Source organism: Pelophylax lessonae (assembly GCF_965119305.1).
Source record: "Pelophylax lessonae genome assembly, chromosome: 1".
Lineage (NCBI taxonomy): Eukaryota > Metazoa > Chordata > Amphibia > Anura > Ranidae > Pelophylax > Pelophylax lessonae.
Genome location: NC_138768.1, coordinates 3,796,758 through 3,818,477, shown reverse-complemented (window position 1 = coordinate 3,818,477; position 21,720 = coordinate 3,796,758). Strand labels below are relative to the sequence as shown.

Genomic DNA, 21,720 nt, shown 5'->3' with positions numbered 1-21,720 from the left:
TGTAGCCTTTTTACAGGGCAACAGAGTGGCCCAGGGGGCAGTTGCCCCCCTGCCCCCTGGCCCAGTCCTCCCCTGCTGCCTGTACCATTAGACATCAGGAAGATCTGCGATGAAAAGGAAGACAGGATCACGTCAGCCCCGGAGGCTTTAAATTCTTTTAAGGCTAACCATCGTTTCTTGATAGAGTTTTAACCCTTAACATTGTAAGATAGGATTTTAAAGCCATAACCAATTAGAAGCATAGTGCAAAGGTAGGCAATGTAGTATGGGGAAAACCCCAATGGTGTGAAGATTAACAGTACAGTCAAAATTAAATTGTTATGTTAAACACACAAAAAAAAAAAAAATAGAAAAAACAACAAAAAAATAGTCTCATAAAGCAGATAGTAACGTAACAACCAGGAGGCCATACTGGCCTAAAAAAATAACCTGTGAGACAACCGAGACTCTCTCAGGAGCCCATGGCCAGTGCCATGGGACATGTGGGGAGACATGGAGACTCTGCAAGGTGGCAAGACAGGGGTCCTCGCCTCACTGTCTGTCCAGAATAGAAAAAAGCAAATGTCAATACAAACTTCTGAATTGTAACATATAAACTTAATGTTAAACCCTATAAGAAAGCAAAGGAATAATGAAAATGGTCCATGGAAAGGACATCATGGTGCCAGAGCCTGGAGGGAGCAGATAGGGTATGAGGAGTAGAGGGTGGTGGAAGTAGATCTTCAGCGGGAAGACCCTTAAGGAAGGCTTCTCCTTCATGTAGATCAGGCAGGACATGTTGTGTTCCATCTTTCATGACGTTCAGATGGAATGGGAAACCCCAGTAATAGGGTATTTTGTGGGACTGAAGATGTGAGGTGATAGGTCGCAGACTTCGCCTTTTCACCAAGGTGATAGGAGAAGGATTGCTAAAAATCTGTATTTTATCTCCTTTATTATTGATATGAGAGCGATTGCGAGTCGCCAGGGTAAGGGCCTCCTAGCTGTCATAGTAATGCAAGCGTACCACAATGTCCCTCGGTCTGACTCCAGCAGGGGGTTTAAGGGCCAGAGACCTGTGGACTCGGTCCAGTCACCAGTCTATATCAGCAATATCAGGAGCAAGAGAGTTAAACAAACTCAGGAGATAAGGACGAATCTTGTTGTCATTTACATTTTCCTGCACCCCACGAATGTGCAGATTTTGGCGCCTTTCTCTATTTTCCAGGTCCTCCTGGTGCAATTGTAGCTGTGATACTGAGTGCTTGAGGGAAAAATTCTCCTCTTACAGAGCATGTACATATTGAATCATGTCATCAAACTTAGGTTCCAACCCATGTGTGCATTCCCCAATCTGGTCAATCTCTCCCCGCAATTCCTGAAATATTTTCCCCACCTCCTGAGATATGTTGCGGGTCAGCTGGTGTAGTAAGGCCTGAAGCTTTTCATCCAGCAGTTTAGGGGTCAGTAACGATTGGGAGGTGGGGATCCGAGATGCAGAGGGCGCTGCTTGTGAAGGAATCTCAGCCATAAGGATGCTAATATGTTTGGCCGGATTGTCCTGAGAAATCGAGGATGGAGATGCAGGCCTAGTCAAGAAGTGCTCCATGGTGGTAGCAGGCCGCGGGTCAGACTGGGACCGAGGATAATGCTTTTGGTAGCTTATTTTTTCCCATGGGGTGCCCAGAAGGAGTAGGGGATAAAGTCACTCACCCCTGAGGCGTTAGGAAGCTTGAGTAGCTGAGCAGGAACCACAGAGAGTAGAGACAGACTGGAGCTCACTCATAACGCGTCTGCCACCCTGAAGAGCCGCGCGTGCACCTTTCTATATAGAAAGTCACTAGCAGGAGGAAGGAGGTCCTGATTCCTCTATATAGATCTTTATATCACTAGAGGGGTCCCCAGCAGGAGGATGGAAGGTCCTGATTCCTCTATATAGATCTTTATATCACTAGAGGGGTCACCAGCAGGAGGAAGGAGGTCCTGATTCCTCTATATAGATCTTTATATCACTAGAGGGGTCCCTGGCAGGAGGAAGGAGGTCCCCATTCCTCTATATAGATCTTTATATCCCTAGATGGGTCACTAGTAGGAGGAAGGAGGTCCTGATTCCTCTATATAGATCTTTATATCACTAGAGGGGTCCCCAGCAGAGGGAAGGAGGTCCCCATTCCTCTATATAAATCTTTATAACACTAGAGGGGTCCCCAGCAGGAGGAAGGAGGTCCTGATTCCTCTATATAGATCTTTATATCACTAGAGGGGTCCCCAGCAGAGGGAAGGAGGTCCCCATTCCTCTATATAGATCTTTATAACACTAGAGGGGTCCCCAGCAGGAGGAAGGAGGTCCTGATTCCTCTATATAGATCTTTATAACACTAGAGGGGTCCCCAGCAGGAGGAAGGAGGTCCTGATTCCTCTAAATAGATCTTTATATCACTAGAGGGGTCCCCAGCAGGAGGAAGGAGGTCCTGATTCCTCTATATAGATCTTTATATCACTAGAGGGGTCACCAGCAGGAGGAAGGAGGTCCCCATTCCTCTATATAGATCTTTATATCACTAGAGGGGTCACCAGCAGGAGGAAGGAGGTCCCCATTCCTCTATATAGATCTTTATAACACTAGAGGGGTCACCAGTAGGGGGAAGGAGGTCCTGATTCCTCTATATAGATCTTTATATCACTAGAGGGGTCACCAGCAGGAGGAAGGAGGTCCCCATTCCTCTATATAGATCTTTATATCACTGGAGGGGTCCCCAGCAGGGGGAAGGAGGTCCTGATTCCTCTATATAGATCTTTATAACTTTATTATACAGTATACCTGATTTAAAATTCTTCCAGGAACGGGGGGGGGGGGAGGGGGTAATTTAATTTCCTATGTAAGGATCCTATATAAGATTGGTATGGAGTTTATCGAGGGGCAGAAGCTGGCTGATAGGAAGAGCGGTGCCAGGAAGGAGCGCCATGACCTAGGGGAGAAAACCTCTATGCTTTGGGCACCCTTGAGATGGGCACCCCTGTTACTGGGCACACTAAGATACACTGCCACTCACTACCGATCTGCCGCTTAACAAATTAAGGAGCAATTCAATATTTAGGACTTGGGATGGGAACTGTTACAATAAAATTTAGTTGGATTAAGCTTTTGGTTTCTTCATGTGTCTGAAGTGGATCCTCGATACTCTTGCTGCAGTGAAGTGGGGATGTACCCCATTAAGCTTTGCTGGACTGTGCACCCCATGAGTTATTATCACAGAGAAAGCTGTCATAGGGACTGCATGATGATACATAGAGGACAGACAGACAGACAGACAAACAGGCACCAAATACACACTTTGTTCTACACAGACAATGGGGATGGAGCTCTGCCTGCTCCTGACAATGATAAAATGTTCATATAATACACTCACCTCATTCTATCTCTCAGCTCCGGGTCGTGTCGCCCCAACATCTGATAATATCCCAACTATGATGGAAATGAGTTATGTGGAGTTTGTTCATCACTCATTCTGTGCGGGATCAGCAACCTCCCACCCCCGGGGGAACTACTGAGACAGAATACTACATCACTCAGTGTATCACCTCTACCCCAAGAGCTCACCATCTATCAGGATACCTCTGTCTATGGGAAGACATCGAAGAGTCGTCATGTAAGTAAGATTATCTGCAGGGACAAAAAATGTTTATAGAGCAGTAGTGCCATGGATAGGAAAATAAATGTGAATGATAAAGCTGCTTGTAATGCTGGAAAGGGGAATATATGTGTGTTGGTGGATGGAGTGACTGCTGCTGCCTCTGATGGTGGTTTGCAGAGCAGGGGTTCCAATAGTGCAGCTTTAAGATATGGAGTGTCTAATCCTGCAAGTTAAACCTATGCTGGGGTTCTGGCTGGGGAGGTGTGGGGGAGGGGGAGGTCTCCTGCAGGTCTGCCATCTGCACCCCTGACTTCCAGGTGGCGGAATGTGGTGCAGTTCAGGTGGGAAGGAGGGTTGCCCCCCCCCCCCATCAGGAGGTTGGTTGTGGATAAGATTTTGGCGATGGGTTTCAAGGCGGATGACATCTTTGCTTTGACCAGTCCGGTATGCTCCTATGAGTATGATCTCTCCTTTGTTTCCCCCCAGTCGCTCAATGTTTTCTGGGAGAAGTGGATATAGGGGTCTGCCGAAGTGGGAGGGACTTGTCCCAAAACTTGTCTCACGCCAACCTCTTGTGAAGAATGTCACCATCCTGGTAAGGAATGAATCCATTCCTTCTGTTGACCTGTCTATCTGTCTGAGGAGATTTGGGGAGCTTCTGACCCCATTGAAGAAGATTGTAGATGAGAAGGGCATATGACCAGGCAGGGCCGCTGATAGGGGTGGACCACCGTTCCTCTTGTAGGGGGCCAGAGCACACAGAGGGGCCCACACAGGGAGGGGGATTTGTGATGAATGACATTTACAGAAAGCTGAAAGCTTATCTCCCCCCTCTCCTTGCTGAGAAATAGACAGTTGTCCCTCACTAATCCCCCTCCCTGTGTGGGTCCCCCCTCCCAGCCCTGGCTCTAATGTTAGCTCTGCTCCAGAGTTTGTTATCTCTGTACCTTTGTTTCTCTCCCTGCAGTTCTTCCTATACTCCTTGTCCCAGCCTGTATATTTTTTAATCTCTCCCCCATTGCTGTCTTCCTGACACAGTCACAGCTGATCAGCTGCATTCCAATGGGGTGAAGAATATACTGTTACCCCGGTTCCATAGCTGCCTGTTATCTTGTCCCAGTGTAGTTTAGTGTGCTTTATGTAGCTGGGCTTCCCCCTCCTCTCCCCCAGACTGCTTCCTCACCTATGCAACTTTGATTCTTCTCCCCTTCACTGTCAGTTCCCTCTACATCCATGCATCATCTCCTTCTATTTACCCATTTACTAACTGATCTGGCAGGAGGAAACTCCATTTTTATCTTGTATCTACCGGTATGCCTATAAGATGGCTTACATGTAGGTACAATGCATATCTCGTAAACGTAGCAGCCAATGATAGCACCAGGGCATGTGCACTGCTCTCTCATTGGATGACATACCATACATTGAGAGAGCTGTGCTGTGACCATGACACCCACGTGCCTGCGTGTGAGTTACATTATTGCAGTTTGGCGAGACATACTAAAACATTTAATGTGACAATGGCTTAATGTAGCTTAATTTGTAATAAAGTGCCTAAACCTCAATCAATTGCCCCGAAACTTTGCACAGACTAAGTTTTTAACTTTTCTAATCTATCCTAGAAGTTTCATGTATTTTGGTCTTCCAGAAGACAAACTAGGGACATTAAGCTTGTTTTTTTGGGAGCTTAATGTGGCTTAACGTACAAAAAAGAGCTTAGATGTTAACCAATTTCCCCCAAACTTCACACGATAGAAGACTCTATTGATGCCAAGATAGTCTAAAAATTTTAGCTCATTTGGTAAATCAAACTAAAAGTTATTCATATTAAGCGATTTTTTTTTTTTTTTTTTTTTTACATTACTAAAACGTTTAATGTCAACAGCTTAATGTAAAAAGAGCTTAATGTACCAAAATGTGCCTAAACCTCAACCAATTGACTATGCCTGTCAAGATGTTGTATTTCTGAGTACTCGTACATTCTTTGCAGATTGAAGGGAGACTGGCCGGTAGAAGTGTACCTACCAAGGGATATAACCTTTCAGAACTGGTGATCAGAAGTGGGATGTGACTTTGCCATCAGAGGTAAGTGAGACTTTGTCTTATGACACCCTGATTGCAGGCACATTTCAAAGAACCTTAGTGCTGTGGGAGCACAGGAGAATAGGTCTGTTTGAGCTGAGGTAGCTCACAGACAGATCAGTTTTGGCAGATTCTCTACGTGAGTGTTGCCAGCTACTTTAGCACAAAGAGTATCGGGCAGTTTATCACTACACTAGGAACCGCTTGCATAACCGCTTTTTTGCATCCAAAGGATGGGAAAAACCCTAGGTAAGGGTCCGGGTAAGGGTAAGGTCCGCCTAAGCCTCTGTAAGATTCTGGTACCTTCGGTACCCTTCCAGCCCAATTCTTCCGCATATAGCTACCTGTCCCTTTAAATCTCGTGACGTCATCACTAGGCACCGCTCTGAGCGGCTATTTCAATCGCCGGTTTTCACTCACAAGGTGTTCGTGTAAACCGCTTGTTACACAGCCTTGTCTGACGCTGCCGAAGCCTCCAGCTATTTCCTGTATCTCGCTACTGATCCTGTATCTCGCTACTGATCCTGTATCTCGCTACCAATTCTTCTCCTCATTACCGGACCCCTCATCTCTCTAAAACCAACTAGTGATAAGTACCCCACAGGGGATTCCTTCCTATCAACTTACACTATCTACTCTTGTATACTAAAGACTGTTGCTATCTATGCATTACTATTTCTATCATCTGCACTGTTACATAGATTGCTAGCTCTTGAGTCTACTACCATCTATATCCTTGCACTGAGTTAGCGATTCCTGTACACTTCATCTGCTGTCCCCTACCACCTGTTATTGTACATGATTGCTAACCTATCTGCATACTATCTATCACCATTTGCTAACACTCCAGAACATTACTATTGAGTGCCTATCATTGCTATCACTACTCACGCCTGTCCTTTCAGCACATCACCTCTATACTATCGTATACAACCTATCACTCCAGGAACATCTTATCTGAGTGTCTGTATATTTGCATGCTGAGGCAGGCTGTGCCACAATGATGAGTCTGGAGAGTTGGATATGGTGTTTCAACACATATCTACACGACTACTGAGTGGAAATTCTGCAGCTGCAAATCCAGTTCACTAAACAAACGCCGGAGCGTTACAGCCTCCTAGAAAGGTTCTTAGAGAAATAAAATTGTTGCAAAAACTTGCTCCAAAGCCAAATCCTGAAAATTTAACATGTAAAGAGTATGTTGCACGGACATCCCCGTGGGCTTATTATTATGTAAATCCTTGGGTAGATAATCTGTCAAGCTATACTGAATTAATGCATAGTTCAAGCCCTTTTCCCAGAGATGGCGCAAATAATGAGTTTCATATGAATATGGTGAAGGGTCTGTGCCTGGGAGACAGGGAAGCTTTCCCATGGTTTGGCCCTAATCCAAAATGGGATAAAAAGTATATGATGGCAGAAGTTTTAAACTGGTTAAAATATGCACTGGGATATGTACCTTCAGGACCATCCCAGATAGATAAAAAATCTAATAATCCTTTCCTTTTAGATACAATGGAGCCTGCTGCTCCACCCTTGGGGCCCCCTAATTATACAAAGATATACCCGCAATTACCTCTAACATCACAATTAATATCCGAGGATGAGGATGCAGCAGTTTTTAGACTGCGTTCAAATCATCCTCAGCCTCAACATCCCAGGGCCCTGTCCGAACCGCGGGATGGCCGGGATGGGGTTCCCCAGCAATCAGTTCAGGCAGATAGTTCTGTAGGAGCCACTGCCCCTAAGATGAGGGATGAACAAAGGGGGGAAGCCCAAGGAGGTATAGTAACATCCTCTACTGAGGAGGGAGGAGTGGCAGCTTGCACAGAAGGGAGATTTGTTAGTCAGGTTCCCTTAACCTCCCCTAGTACTCTTAGAAGTGGTACCCAGGGGCGTAACTACAGGGGTTGCAATTACAACCGGGCCCAATGCTCCAGGGGGCCCAGCATTGGATAGAAGGGGCGGCAGGGGCAGCCTGTAGAGAAATCACTGTACTCCTTTTTCCTCCTGTAGCTGCAGAAAGAAAATGGAGGAGATTGGTTCCTCTGTATGCTGCCCCCGCTACTCCTCCTATCTAGTTCACTTGTGTTCTGCTGTCTCTGGGCACCTGTGTGCTCCCCTGGTCCCCCCCCCCCACTGTGATCTCTCCCCTCTCCTGCCGGCTGCTGCAGGGGATGTGTCACAATAGAGAACCAGGAAGGGGTCGGTAAATATGTAATTTACCAGCTCCTTGCTTCTCTAAATGGACAGAGTCATAGTCAGTGACATTGTAAAAAAATAAAATAAAATGATACAAAATAATACAATTAAAATACCAAAAAATAAAAACTACTGACACCAGTGGATGAACTTCCAGGATCACAAAGGTCACACTTGCGACCGGCCCTGGCATTTCACCACCGTGGGGAGGCCCCAAGATGGCAGGAAGGGGGCCCACTGCAAAACTTGTGAAAGGAACCCGCTGTGGGACCGTAATAAAGGGCCCCGCAAGTGGAGTAAAGGGCCCCAGGATCAGTGGGAAGAGCCCCGGGCTTGAAGGGAAGGGCCCCGGCCAGGGGTCCGGGGGGGGGGGCCTTCATGGTTTCTTGCACCGGGGCCCTGAAGTTTCTAGTTACGCCTCTGGTGGTACCTTAATTAGGCCTAGTACCTCTTCCCCCATTGCATGCTGCTTCCCATCTGCAGATTTATTAGCACCTTATATCATAGTTGGAAATTAAGTTATGGTTAAACCAATGGACATGCAATACTGCATGGACATTATCAAGAATTCCCCAGATTCTAGAAAAAATCCTTCAGCTACCATAAGCTATTTAAAGAGAGCTACAAAGGGCAGGCAGTGTTCTATAGAAGACTATAGGCTTCTTATAGACGGTATATTGGGTTATGATATGGAATCAGGGTGGATTTGGGATAATGTGGATAAATTAGACTTAGTAATACCAGGCGGTAGAGAAGTAGATTATCTTTTGTTAACAGATAGCGATGTGGAAGAAATGTTGAAGAAATGTGGAAGCAAGTTGAGGCAGAAATGAAAAAATTATGGCAGGATAAGAAATCAATTTCCACAGCCATAGCTTGTAAGCAAGGTCCTAAAGAGTCAGTAAGGCTCCTTTCACATGGCCGCTCCGTGTGAAAGGTCCGCTGCGGGACTTTTTTTTTTTTTTTACCACGGAGCGGATGACATTTCTGTCATCCGCTCCGTGTGCCCGCATATCATCCCATCCGTTTGCGGATGATATGCGGACATAATGTATGTCTATGGCACTGCGGATGTCAGCGGATGACACCGCTGACATCCGATTTTCCTTCCTTTCCGTGTTTTACACGGAAGAAAAAATGGGTTCTGTTCCGTTTGTAAAAACGGAACAGAACTGAATGGAGGAAAATCGGGTGTCAGCGGATGGTATTCCGCTGACACCCGCAGTGCCATTCACTTACATTATGTCCGCAAATCATCTGCAAACGGATTGGATGATTTGCGGACCTACGGAGCGGCCGTGTGAAAGGAGCCAAACTGATTTTATTAAAAGGTTTAAAAAGGTGGGGAAGGAAGAAGCGGTAATGACCACTGAAGGTCATATGGGCATGATATACACACAAACCATTATGCAGGCATTTAAACCAGAAGGTTCCCTTTTGATTAAGCAGCTTGTTGCTAAATGGCCCGAGCTGGACACAAAGGGATTTGAGAAGGAAGTTATGTTAAAGGATTCAGCAGGTTGCTTTGATATTTCCAAAACCTTATCAAAGACACAATTCCAGGGACTTCAGCATCGCCCAGGGAAATATGATAATGCCGATATGTCAATAGAGGGGGATACAGAGGAAGGGGAGGATATAGAGGAAATAGAAGAGGAGGTTCAGGAGAAAGAAATGAGAAATGCTTCATTTGTGGGGAACTGGGACATTGGAGGAACCAATGCCCACTGTCCAAGAGTGGCATTTCAGGATATAACCCAACAAGAGAAAAGTGCAGCGCTCAAATGGTCAATAAATATCTTAAAAATCATTCATAAAAGATCGCTGTAAAACATCCTTAAAATGAGAGAGGGAGGGGTTAAAAAAGTCCAAGAGAGTCCAAGGGAAAAAGTGCACAGTGCTTGACAAAATCCAGATACAAGGTGCTCACACTCAGTGCCAATATCCTCCACCAGTGGTTCTAGCCTCTAGGGTGCCTATCAGTGCTCATCAATGCTGCCTCTCAGTACCCATCAGAGCTGCCTATTAGTGCTGCCCATCAGTGCCACCTATCATTGCTCATCAATGCCAACTATCAGTGCTCATCAATGCTTCCTATCAGTGCTCATCAATGCCACCTATCAGTGCCTATCAGTGCCGCCTCTCAGTGCCACCTATCAGTGCAGCCTATCAGTGCTGCCTATCAATTGCCCATTAGGGCGCCTATCAGTGCTGCCTATCAGTGCTCATCAATGCCTCCTCTCAGTACCCATCAGAGCCACCTATTAGTGCTGCCCATCAGTGCCACCTATCATTGCTCATCAATGCCAACTATCATTGCTCATCAATGCCTCATATCAGTGCTCATCAATGCCACCTACCACTGCCTCTCAGTCCCACCTATCAGTGCTGTCCATCAGTGCCACCTATCATTGCCCATTAGGGCGCCTATCAGTGCTGCCTATCAGTGCTCATCAATGCCTCCTCTCAGTACCCATCAGAGCCACCTATTAGTGCTGCCCATCAGTGCCACCTATCATTGCTCATCAATGCCAACTATCATTGCTCATCAATGCCTCCTATCAGTGCTCATCAATGCCACCTACCACTGCCTCTCATTCCCACCTCTCAGTGCAGCCTATCAGTGCTGCCCTTCAGTGCTTATCAGTGCAGCCTATCAGTGCTGCCCATCAGTGCCACCTATCATTGCCCATTAGCACGCCTATCAGAGCTGCCTATCAGTGCTCATCAATGCCGCCTATTATTGCCCATCAGTGTGGTCTATCAGTGCTGCCCATCAGTGCCTTGTCATCAGTGCCTCCTGAGCAGGACTCTGAGCTGAGAGCGTCTCTCTCATGCAGCCCAGAGCCTGCACTTACAGTTGCCCCTCCCTCTCCCTCACATAAATGGGAAAGGAGAGAGCCGATCAGGAGGAGAAGGAGCAGATCAGCTCTCTACTCTTCCATCTGCACAAGGGAGGAGGGAGGGGGAACTATCAGTGCAGGCTCTGGTTTGTATGAGAGAGACGCTCTCAGCTCAGAGCCCTGCGGCCAGCAAGAAAAGTGTGACCTTTGGAAAATTTGAGCCATTCACCTACTTTTACATTAGAGTGTCAGATTTCAGGTCTCACTGAACTGATTTTATGCTCTTACTCTCTATTTTTGTTATCTTCTTGCAGCTGTGATCACCTGACGGGACCAGAATGTGGAAGTGTTCCAGATTCATGTTCTGCACACTGGCCGTATTGAAATGCCTTGCTGTCATTTTCTACTCCTACCATATACAGAGTAAACATGAGAAGATGAGAGCTCAGAAACTTCACATTGTCACAGACACCATTACAGCTCTGGATAATCGAACATTTATCATCTCTCCGTATTATGAGCCTAGACTTGGCCAATCAGTCCGGGTCATCGCCATCATCCATGTATCTGTGAAGGAACTCTACTGTATCTTCCATTGTTCCTCCAATCAGAATGTCTTCATCAGGGCACAAATAGATCTTCACAGTGACAGATTTGGGTTCCCGTATGGAACAGCAGATCTTCTATGTGCAGAACCTTCCGGGTGTGATTACACTTATATGTCTTTCTCTTCAACTGTCTCTATAAACACAAATCAGAGCCTCCTGTTTGAAGTCAGGAACCGTCCACCACAGCCAATCTCCTCCAATTTCACCGTCTGTATTTCTACATTGTTTGGAAACTACAACAATGTCCTCCAGATGATCCAGAGTATTGAGATGTACAAGATTCTGGGGGTCTCTAGAGTCACGATCTATAACACCAGCTGTTCCCAGGATGTAGATAAGGTGTTACATCATTACATCGATGAAGGAATTCTAGATGTGGTGCCATGGCCAATAGACCGCCATCTTCAGACATCGATGGAATGGCATTTTTCCAAAGGACTCAATGCTGAGATTGGATATTTTGGACAAACCGCAGCCTTAAATAATTGTCTATACAGGAACATGTACAAAAGTAGGTTTGTTCTCCTCCATGACATTGATGAAATTATTCTTCCAGTCAAGGACTGGGACTGGCCATCACTGATGGAGAATCTTCAGAATAAACACCCAAATTCAAGTGTCTTCCGCATTTGGAATTATGTCTTCCCCACTTCAGCCAACAACTCAAGATTTGACACGTGGTCTCATGTTCCGGGGGTCAATATTCTCACACACCTTCATCGACGCCCTAACAATAACTTCAATGGCCCCAAAATGATTCTAAATCCCCGAGACGTATTTCAGACCTCCATTCACTTTCCTCTGAAATACAGGAGAACGTTTAAGACTTTAGGAAGGGACACAGCCTTTCTCTTCCACTGTAAAGAGATGAACGACGTCAACGTCAAGGACCTCATTCCAGATGATAGAGTGATGAGATACAATCTGTCCTTGGTGCCAAATGTGGATAAGGTGATCCAGAGACTTTTCCCTCATCAATAGCCCCCCCCCTTATATATCATGTAATGTAGAGTGAAGACTGGAATTCTGTCTATGTGACTTCAAACTCAACATTTATCAATGAGTTTATTTATTAAAAATTTTACTCAGAAGAGCCATGTTCTGTGCTGGTGAATGTGAACAACGTGAAGGTCTATTACAGAGTGCTTCCTTTTTGATTCATTCAGTGCTGAGATGTAGATTAGGGATAAACCCAGATATTTCACCAAAGTCCCCCGAACAGGAATAATAAAAAGAAAATAAATAAATAAAATTGCAAAAAAATAAAAAAATAATAATATTAATTAAAAATTGTAAATAAAAAAATAATAATAATTAAAAATTGTAAATAAAAAATAATAATAATTAAAAATTGTAAATAAAAAAATAATAATAATAATAATTAAAAATTGTAAATAAAAAAATAATAATTAAAAATTGTAAATAAAAAAATATAAATAATAATAATAAAAAATTGTAAATAAAAAAAAAAATAATAATAATGCCAGGAGCCTAGCTAATAAAATGGATGAGTTGGAAATGTTAGAACATGAGGAGGACATAGACCGTGTGGGAATAACGGAGACTTGGTTCGACCCCTCACATGACTGGCTGGCCAATATCCAAGGGTATTTGGTGTACCGGAAGGACAGGGTAGGAAAAAGAGTGGGAGGGGTATGTCTCTATGTCAAGAACAATATAAAGGTGATAGAAAGGAGTGACATTACGGATGGGATGAGCATGGATTTAGAATCTGTGTGGGTTGAACTCCATAGGGAAGGAGAAAAGGGGAAAGTAATTGTGGGGGTTTGCTATAGGCCACCTAACCAAGGGGAGGAGGTAGAGCTGGAATTTTTAGCACTAATGGGTAAAGTGGCAAAATTGGGATCAGTCATCGTATTGGGGGACTTCAATTATCCCGACATTGACTGGGAAGAGGGGACTGCACACTCACAGAAGGCCCGTCTATTCACGGAAACCTTACAGGATAATTACATGTCACAGTTGGTGGATTCCCCTACCAGAGAAAACGCAGTCCTGGATCTATTGCTCACTAATGACCCAGACATAATCTCAGAGGTAGGAGTCCAGGACAACCTGGGCTCTAGCGATCACAGGATGATCACATTTAGTATAAATAACAATATAACAAGGCAAGTGGGGAACATAACAACCCTAAACTTCAGAAGGGCAAACTTTCCAAAATTGTACTCATTGATGGAAAGGGTAAACTGGGACCAAACCCTGGGATCCCTGACCACAGAGGAAAAATGGGAATGCTTTAGGAACATATTAGGCAAAGGCATCTTGCAGTGCATTCCTATGGGAAATAAATTTAGAAGAGACAAAGCCAAACCTGGCTGGCTAAACCGTAACGTTAAAAAACTTATTAGGGGAAAAAAATTGGCCTTCAAGAAGTATAAATCAGAGGGCACAGTATCGGCTTTCGAGCAATACAAGGAGGCAAATAAGAAAAGTAAACAAGAAATCAAGATGGCTAAAATCAACTTTGAGAGAGAAATAGCGGAGGATAGTAAAAAAAACCCAAAGAAATTCTTTAAATATATCAACAGCAAAAAAACTAAGGCAGAGCATATTGCACACATAATTAACAATGATGGGAGGATGGTTACAGAGGACACTGAAAAAGCAACCGTGCTGAATGCTTTTTTCTCGTCAGTCTTTACACAGGAAAAGGAGGGGTACACTGACCATGACTGTATGGTAAGTAGTAATACACAGGACTTGCCACTATGGCTAACAGAGGGTGAAATCAGGGAAAGGCTGGATAAACTTAACACAAACAAATCACCAGGACCGGATGGCGTACATCCGAGAGTACTCAAGGAACTCAGTAAAGTTATATCGAGACCACTGTTCCTGATCTTTGCTGACAGTATTAGGACAGGAGATGTACCAGGGGATTGGAGGAAAGCTAACGTGATTCCAATATTCAAAAAGGGCCAGAGGCATATCCCGGGAAATTATAGGCCTGTCAGTTTGACATCAGTAGTATGTAAACTTCTGGAGGGGATGATAAGGGACTATATCGTAGAGTTTGCTAAAGACAACAACATCATCAGCAGTAATCAGCACGGGTTTACAAATGGGCGTTCTTGTCAAACCAATCTATTAACATTCTACGAGGAGGTGAGCTGTGAGCTAGATAGGGGAGACCAGTGGATGTGGTGTACTTGGATTTCGCTAAGGCGTTTGATACAGTTCCCCACAAGCGCTTAATTTATAAAATAAGGTCTGCAGGTATCGATAGCAGGGTTTGCTCTTGGATACGGAACTGGCTAAAAAGGCGTGTCCAAAGGGTAGTAATAAACAGCGCATACTCAGACTGGTCTGAGGTGGTAAGCGGGGTCCCCCAAGGCTCAGTCCTGGGACCAACCTTGTTCAATTTATTCATAAACAACATTGAGGTCGGGATCAGTAGTTCGATATCAGTTTTTGCAGATGACACAAAATTGGGCAGGGCAATAACTTCACAACATGAAGCAGATATCCTACAGAATGACCTGGACAAAATAACGGAGTGGGCAACGACATGGCAAATGAGGTTTAACGTGGAGAAGTGTAAGGTTTTGCACTTGGGGACTAAAAACATAAAAGCACAATACACGTTAGGAGGAGAACCCTTGGGGGAATCAAAAATGGAGAAGGATCTGGGAGTCTTGGTTGATGATAGATTAGGAAACAGCATGCAATGTCAAGCGGCAGCTGCCAAAGCCAGCAGAATATTAGCATGCATAAAGAAAGGGATGCATTCCAGAGATAAGACTATAATACTTCCACTTTATAAAACTCTGGTCCGACCGCATCTGGAGTATTCCGTCCAGTTCTGGTCGCCAGTCCTCAGGAGGGATGTGTTGGAGCTGGAGAGAGTCCAGAGAAGGGCAACTAAACTAATTAGGGGATTGGAGGACCTTGACTATGAAGAGCGTCTACAATCGCTCGATTTATTCTCCCTGGAGAAGAGACGTCTGAGGGGGGACATGATAGCAATTTATAAATATCTTAATGGGGATCCCAGCTTAGAAAAAAAGCTGTTCATTCGAAGGGATTGCATGAGGACTCGAGGGCATACAATGCGATTAGAGGAGAAGCGTTTTAACCTCAGGCAACGTGGGGGGTTCTTTACTGTTAGGGCTACAAGATTGTGGAATTCTCTACCACAAGAGGTGGTTTCTGCGGGTAGTATGTGGCTTTCAAAAGACTCTTAGACTTACATCTCAAGGATCAGAACATTCAGGGGTATGTGAGATGATTACAGCCACACACACCTACACAGGTTGAACTAGATGGACTATTGTCTTTATTCAACCTCACCAACTATGTAACTATGTAATAATAATAATTGCAGACAGGTGTTGTGGCCAGTACAGCTTGAATAAGCAGGGGCAGCATGCACGCAGTCTATTTTGCATCTTTGTGATTCACCGCTGTTCAGACTGCTGCAGGGTCCTAATCGTGTGCAGGTGTGGGTGAGGGGCCCTGAAATCACACTGTCTGTGCTCAGGACTTTGAACTAGAACTTGTAAGCCTGTCAAATCCTGGGCGTATCACTAGAGCGATCACCAGCAGGAGGAAGGAGGTCCTGATTCCTCTATATAGATCTTTATATCACTAGAGGGGTCACCAGCAGAAGGAAGGAGGTCCCGGAGTTATTGGACTGGAGGCAGGCAGGGGCAGGGCATGCCAGCTTGCTAGGGGACGCACGTGACTGGCTTGGGCTGGGCGCTGGCTGCAACTTAAAGATGCAGTCACCCCCTCCAGGAGGCAGTGCAAGGAGCTGCTGAGCTGCCATTGGCATCACTAAGGTGAGAGACCCTGACACGGCTCCCAGCAATACAGGTAAAAAAAAAAAATGGCGTGGCCCTCCCTAAAATCCATACCAGACCTTTATCTTAGCATGCAGCCTGGCAGGCCAGGATGGGGGGGACGAGCGAGTGCCTCCCCCTCTCCTGAACCATACCAGGCCACTTGCCCTCAAACTGGGGAGGATGCTTTGGGATGCCCACCAAAGCACCTTGTCTCCATGTTGATGGGGACAAGGGCCTCTTCCCAACAACTCTGGACTGTGGTTGTGGGGCTCTGTGGGTGGGGGGCTTATCAGAATCTGGAAGCCCCCTTTAACAAGGGGGCCCCTTGGACCTGACCCCCCCCCCCATGTGAATGGGTATCGGGTACATCATACCCCTACCCATTCACCAAAAAAGTGTACAAAAAAATAAACACAAACAAACAAACAAACAAAATAAACACAAAGAAAAAAAATGGTTCATCATCAATAGAATAATCCATCGGCAATCACGATGCCCCCTGACCCAAAAAATAGAAAAAAATTCAAAGATGCTTCCGACTCTTCTGAGGCCTCCCGCCTTATGCCGCTCTTGAACTTTGACAGCTGTTTTATAGGCAAGTGGCAAAGCCATCCGGTTACATCACCCAGGGGCACCTCGTGTCACGTGATGTCATGTGATATCAGAGGGGGAGGTGCCACCAGGTGGCCCCGCCCCTTGCCTATAAAACAGCTGTCAAGGCTCAAGATTGGCATATGGCGGGAGGCCTCAGAAAAGGCGGAAGCGTCTTTGAATTTTTTCTATTTTTCAGGTGCTGTGAGTGTCGTGATTGACGATGGATTTACATCGAGGGACACTATTTTTTTTTTTTTTTGAATAAAGGACTTGTCAAAAACTGTCTTTTGTGTTTTTTTTTTTTGTACACTTTTTTGGTGAATGGGTAGGGGTGCGATGTACCCGATACCAATTCACGTGGGGTGGGGGGGCGGGATCTGGGGGCCCCTCTTGTTAACCTATCTGGCAGTCTGATTATGTCAGTATTTTTGAATGTCAAAGTGGTACATAGTTTTGCATGGAAATCTGTTGTTTTATATTGTAGGCCTGTAATTCTTAGGAAAAAAAAAAGTAAAAGTGAATAAAAATTATTAGTAAATTAATTAATACATTAAATTCATCAATTAATAAAAAAAATTAATTAATTATTAATAAAAAATGATTAATAAAAATAAAAGGAAAAAAACAGTAAAGGTGCAGGCAGGGCACCGGACAAAGCACTGGGGACAAAACTGATTGCACATGTATGACAAGTACATGCCATTTGAAATTTGTATGTATATTTGTATATGACATTTTTTCCTTTAGAAATGTCAGTATTGCTGCAGCAGGCTATATACATCATAGAGATGCACTACTTTACAGGCACATTCAGGGGACCCCCCAGGCACGATATTTGAAGGAATTTTTCGTTTTTATAGTTTCACTTTAAGCCTCATTAAAATCAGTAAATCAGTGTTCCTTTAAAAACGATCGTTTTAAAAACTTTTTTTTCATTGCTACATGTTCCCCAGGTCAGGACCCGGACCCCCATACACTTTTTGGGGCAATAACTTGCATTTAAGCCTTCAAAATGAGGCCGTTTGATTTTCGAGGTTCAAGTCCCATAGACTTCAATGGGGTTTGTTTGTTCCAACAAACTTTTCCTCTGTTCGCTGTGTTCTGGTGCGAACCGAACCGGGGGGGGGGGGGGGGGGGTGGTTCGGCTCATCACTACTTACAAGTCTCTGATCCACAAACTGATGCGTTAGCAGAACGACTTGACAAAACTTTAACCCTTTCTCTGCCAGAGCCATTTTTGCATTTTTTTGCACACTTGTTTAAAAAAAAAAATGTAGGCCTGAAGATTACATCAAAACCCCTCAAACATTATATAATAACTGAAAGCAGACACCCTAGAGAATTAAATAGCGGTAGTTCCAATTTTTTTATGTCACACAATAGCACCGCAAAGGTCTAGGAAACACAAAATTTCAGTCAAAGTTAATTTTAGGGCACACAAACGCAATAAAATAACCAGTGTTTTAGTAAAATATAAAAGATGAGGTTGCATCGAGTAAATAGATACCCAACATGTCAAACCTTAAATGTGGGTGCGCCCATGAAATGTCAACAAACTTTAGTACCCTATATTTTCTATAGGCGACATTTTGGAAACCCCCTATAGGTAATCAGTTTAGTGTTAAAGAGGAGGTCTGATGCTAGAAATATTGGTCTCATTCTGGCATGAGCGACAATATGTAACATGTGTATCCTGATCTACATTGTCATGCATAGGCGCCCCCCAACACGTGCGTTTATGTTCATACACACGTGCCATGAAGTCTGTGACTCCTAAATAATCAAAGCAATGCTTAGATGTGTATTCCATGTACTTCAATGTAGGAGATGGACAGACTGTCTCTGGTGGTCTCTTCCTATTGTCTGTGTATTGAGGTGTGATGTGGATTCTGTTAAGCCTGTCTGTCCCATTGTTAAATGTTAATGAACTCACATATTGTTCTGTCCAGGTGGCTAGATAATTAGTTCAGGTTAATTCTATTTCTATATACAATATGATAATGTAATCAGGCAACCCCTGACCTGATGGGGTAACCTGATCAGGAGGGGGGTGTGCTCATGTGTGTATAAATTGAGTGTGAAACTGTTCAATAAAGGAGAAGGTTCCAGTACAAACTAAGTTGTCGGTTAGCTTTGTATGGGGGGCGGCTGGGAAAATCTGATATCTATGTTTAAGACTGGGAGAAAGCCGTATACTGACGGAAGTCCACAAGTACAGTGTGGGTTGAGGTTCCGTTACAGTGCGTATATGGGGGGTGCCTCAAAAATGTTTATGTGCTCAGGTGTAACTTTAATTTAATTTTTTTTTACTTATTTTATTTCCATCCCATAGGAGACAAAAAGTTTCCTATGTGATCATTTTTGTTGGTGACAATTTCTAATAAATGGGACATGCGGGGTCTAAAAGACCCCCAAAGTCTCCCCTGTGCTCCACTGAATCGAATGCAATGCAGATCGCACCGGCATTACATTGTTTCCTGGGGATGCTGGAAGGGGAGTGGGATATTGAGAGGCGGACCTGGAAGTGACCTGGGATGGGACCCCCAGGGCTTGGGGACTCTGCCTCCAGGCTGGGAGGTGAGGAAAGGAAGGAGAAAAAGCCTAAGAGAGGAATCTCTATTATCTTTGGACATCTAGACTGGCATGGGAAGATCTGGACAGTTGGAGGCCTGAACAGGAGTCTTGCCCACTGCAGCGGAGGCAAAGAACAGTGTGAGTACCTCAGCACTAGGGATGAGCTTCGAGTTCGAGTCAAACATAAGTTCTACTCGAACATTGCCTGTTTGCTCATTCGTCGAATGACGAACACATGTGCTTTTTTGCGGGAAATTTGAGTGTCCGCATCCATAATGCACTGCGCGCGCACGGCACGTGCAGTGCATTACATAGTTACATAGTTAGTGAGGTTGACAAAAGACACCAATCCATCCAGTTCAACCTATGATGTGTGTGTGTGTTTGCTGTTAACCGTACATTGTATACCCCTGTATGTTGTACATTGTATACCCCTGTATGTTGTACATTGTATACCTCTGTATGTTGTACATTGTATACCCCTGTATGTTGTACATTGTATACCCCTGTATGTTGTACATTGTATACCCCTGTATGTTGTACATTGTATACCCCCTGTATGTTGTACATTGTATACCCCTGTATGTTGTATATTGTATACCCCTGTATGTTGTACATTGTATACCCCTGTATGTTGTACATTGTATACCCCTCTATGTTGTACATTGTATACCCCTGTATGTTGTACATTGTATACCCCCTGTATGTTGTACATTGTATACCCCTGTATGTTGTACATTGTATACCCCCTGTATGTTGTACATTGTATACCCCTGTATGTTGTACATTGTATACCCCTGTATGTTGTACATTGTATACCCCCTGTATGTTGTACATTGTATACCCCTGTATGTTGTACATTGTATACCCCCTGTATGTTGTACATTGTATACCCCTGTATGTTGTATATTGTATACCCCTGTATGTTGTACATTGTATACCCCTGTATGTTGTACATTGTATACCCCTCTATGTTGTACATTGTATACCCCTGTATGTTGTACATTGTTTACCCCTGTATGTTGTACATTGTATACCCCTCTATGTTGTGGTCTTTAAGGTGCCCATCTAATAGTTTTTTGAAACTATCGATGCTCCCTGCTGATACCACTGTTTGCAGAAGAGAATTCCACATCCTTACTGCTCTGACAGTGAAGAACCCCCTGCATATTTTAAGGTTCAACTGCCTTTCCTCTAGTTTTAGTGAGTGGCCACGTGTCTTATTGTATTTCCTTTCTCTGAATAGTTTGTTCCTTATGCTAGGGTCGCCAGTACAGTATTTGTACATTGATATCATATCCCCCCTCAATCGTCTCTTCTCCAGAGAGAATAGGTTCAGGGCTTGTAGTCTTTCCTCATAGCTGATGTCCTCCATTCCCCTAATTATTTTTGTTGCCCTTCTCTGGACTCTCTCCAGTTCCAGCACATCCTTCCTGAGGACCGGTGCCCAGAACTGGACAGAATACTCCAGATGTGGCCGGACCAGAGTCTTGTAGAGCGGGAGAATAATCTCTTTATTTCTGGAGTGAATCCCCTTTTTTATACATCCCAGTATTCTGTTGGCTTTGCTTGCAGCGGCTTGGCATTGCATGCCACTGCCAAGCTTGTTGTCTACCAGTACCCCCAGGTCCTTTTCCATCCTAGACTCACCCAGGGGTTCCCCCCCCCCTAGTGAGCAGTGGCGGCCCGTGCATAGGGGGCGCCAGGGCGCCGCCCCCACCTAAAAAAAGGAAAAAAAAATGACAAAATGAGCAATAAAGTTTTCTAAATAAAAAAAAAACTGCGTTCGCCAACTTCGCCGCCGCCGGCCTATGTGGAGGCTGGGGAGGGGGGGTTACGACCCAGAAGAGGCGCCGATTGGCTGCCTTCTGGGGGCGTAACCTGGGCACAGGGCACAGCGCTTGGACACCCCCACTTCGTGGATTCCTGGCTGTGATTGGTCCAGTCTCCAGCCTGGACCAATCATCATCCAGGACATCCGATTGTGACGCCGCTGACGTCGCAATGGGGGTGGTGCGTGCATCAGTCACTCACCATCACTGCTCGGTCAGCTTCCCGCCGCCGAAGAGGAGTCCAGTCCGGAGAAGAAGCCGGCGCCGGTCACCTTCCCGCCGGCGCCGGCTTCCCGAAGAGGAGAGGCCGAGAGGGAGAAGCGCCGCTCACCTTCCCGCCGCCGAACGAAGAAGAGGAGAGGGAGAAGCCGCCGTGACTCACAGGTAAGTGCACTGCTCTCAGTCGGGCAAGCACGCATAGCTCTGCATTGGGGAACATGTATACTGGCTGCACTGGAGGCACGCATGCATAGCTCTGCATTGGGGACATGTATACTGGCTGCACTGGAGGCACGCATGCATAGCTCTGCATTGGGGAACATGTATACTGGCTGCACTGGAGG

At 45.0% G+C, this 21,720-nt stretch overlaps 1 protein-coding gene across 1 annotated transcript; it reads left to right on the top strand.

Annotated features, from left to right (window-relative positions):
* Positions 1-11,079: 11,079 nt before the first annotated feature.
* Positions 11,080-12,330, top strand: LOC309552677 (beta-1,4-galactosyltransferase galt-1-like; the record flags this gene model as incomplete). Its single annotated transcript, XM_082253606.1, has 1 exon — positions 11,080-12,330. The coding sequence occupies one exon, from the start codon at positions 11,080-11,082 to the stop codon at positions 12,328-12,330; it is 1,251 nt and encodes a 416-aa protein (XP_082109732.1).
* Between the last annotated feature and the right edge of the window lie 9,390 nt (positions 12,331-21,720).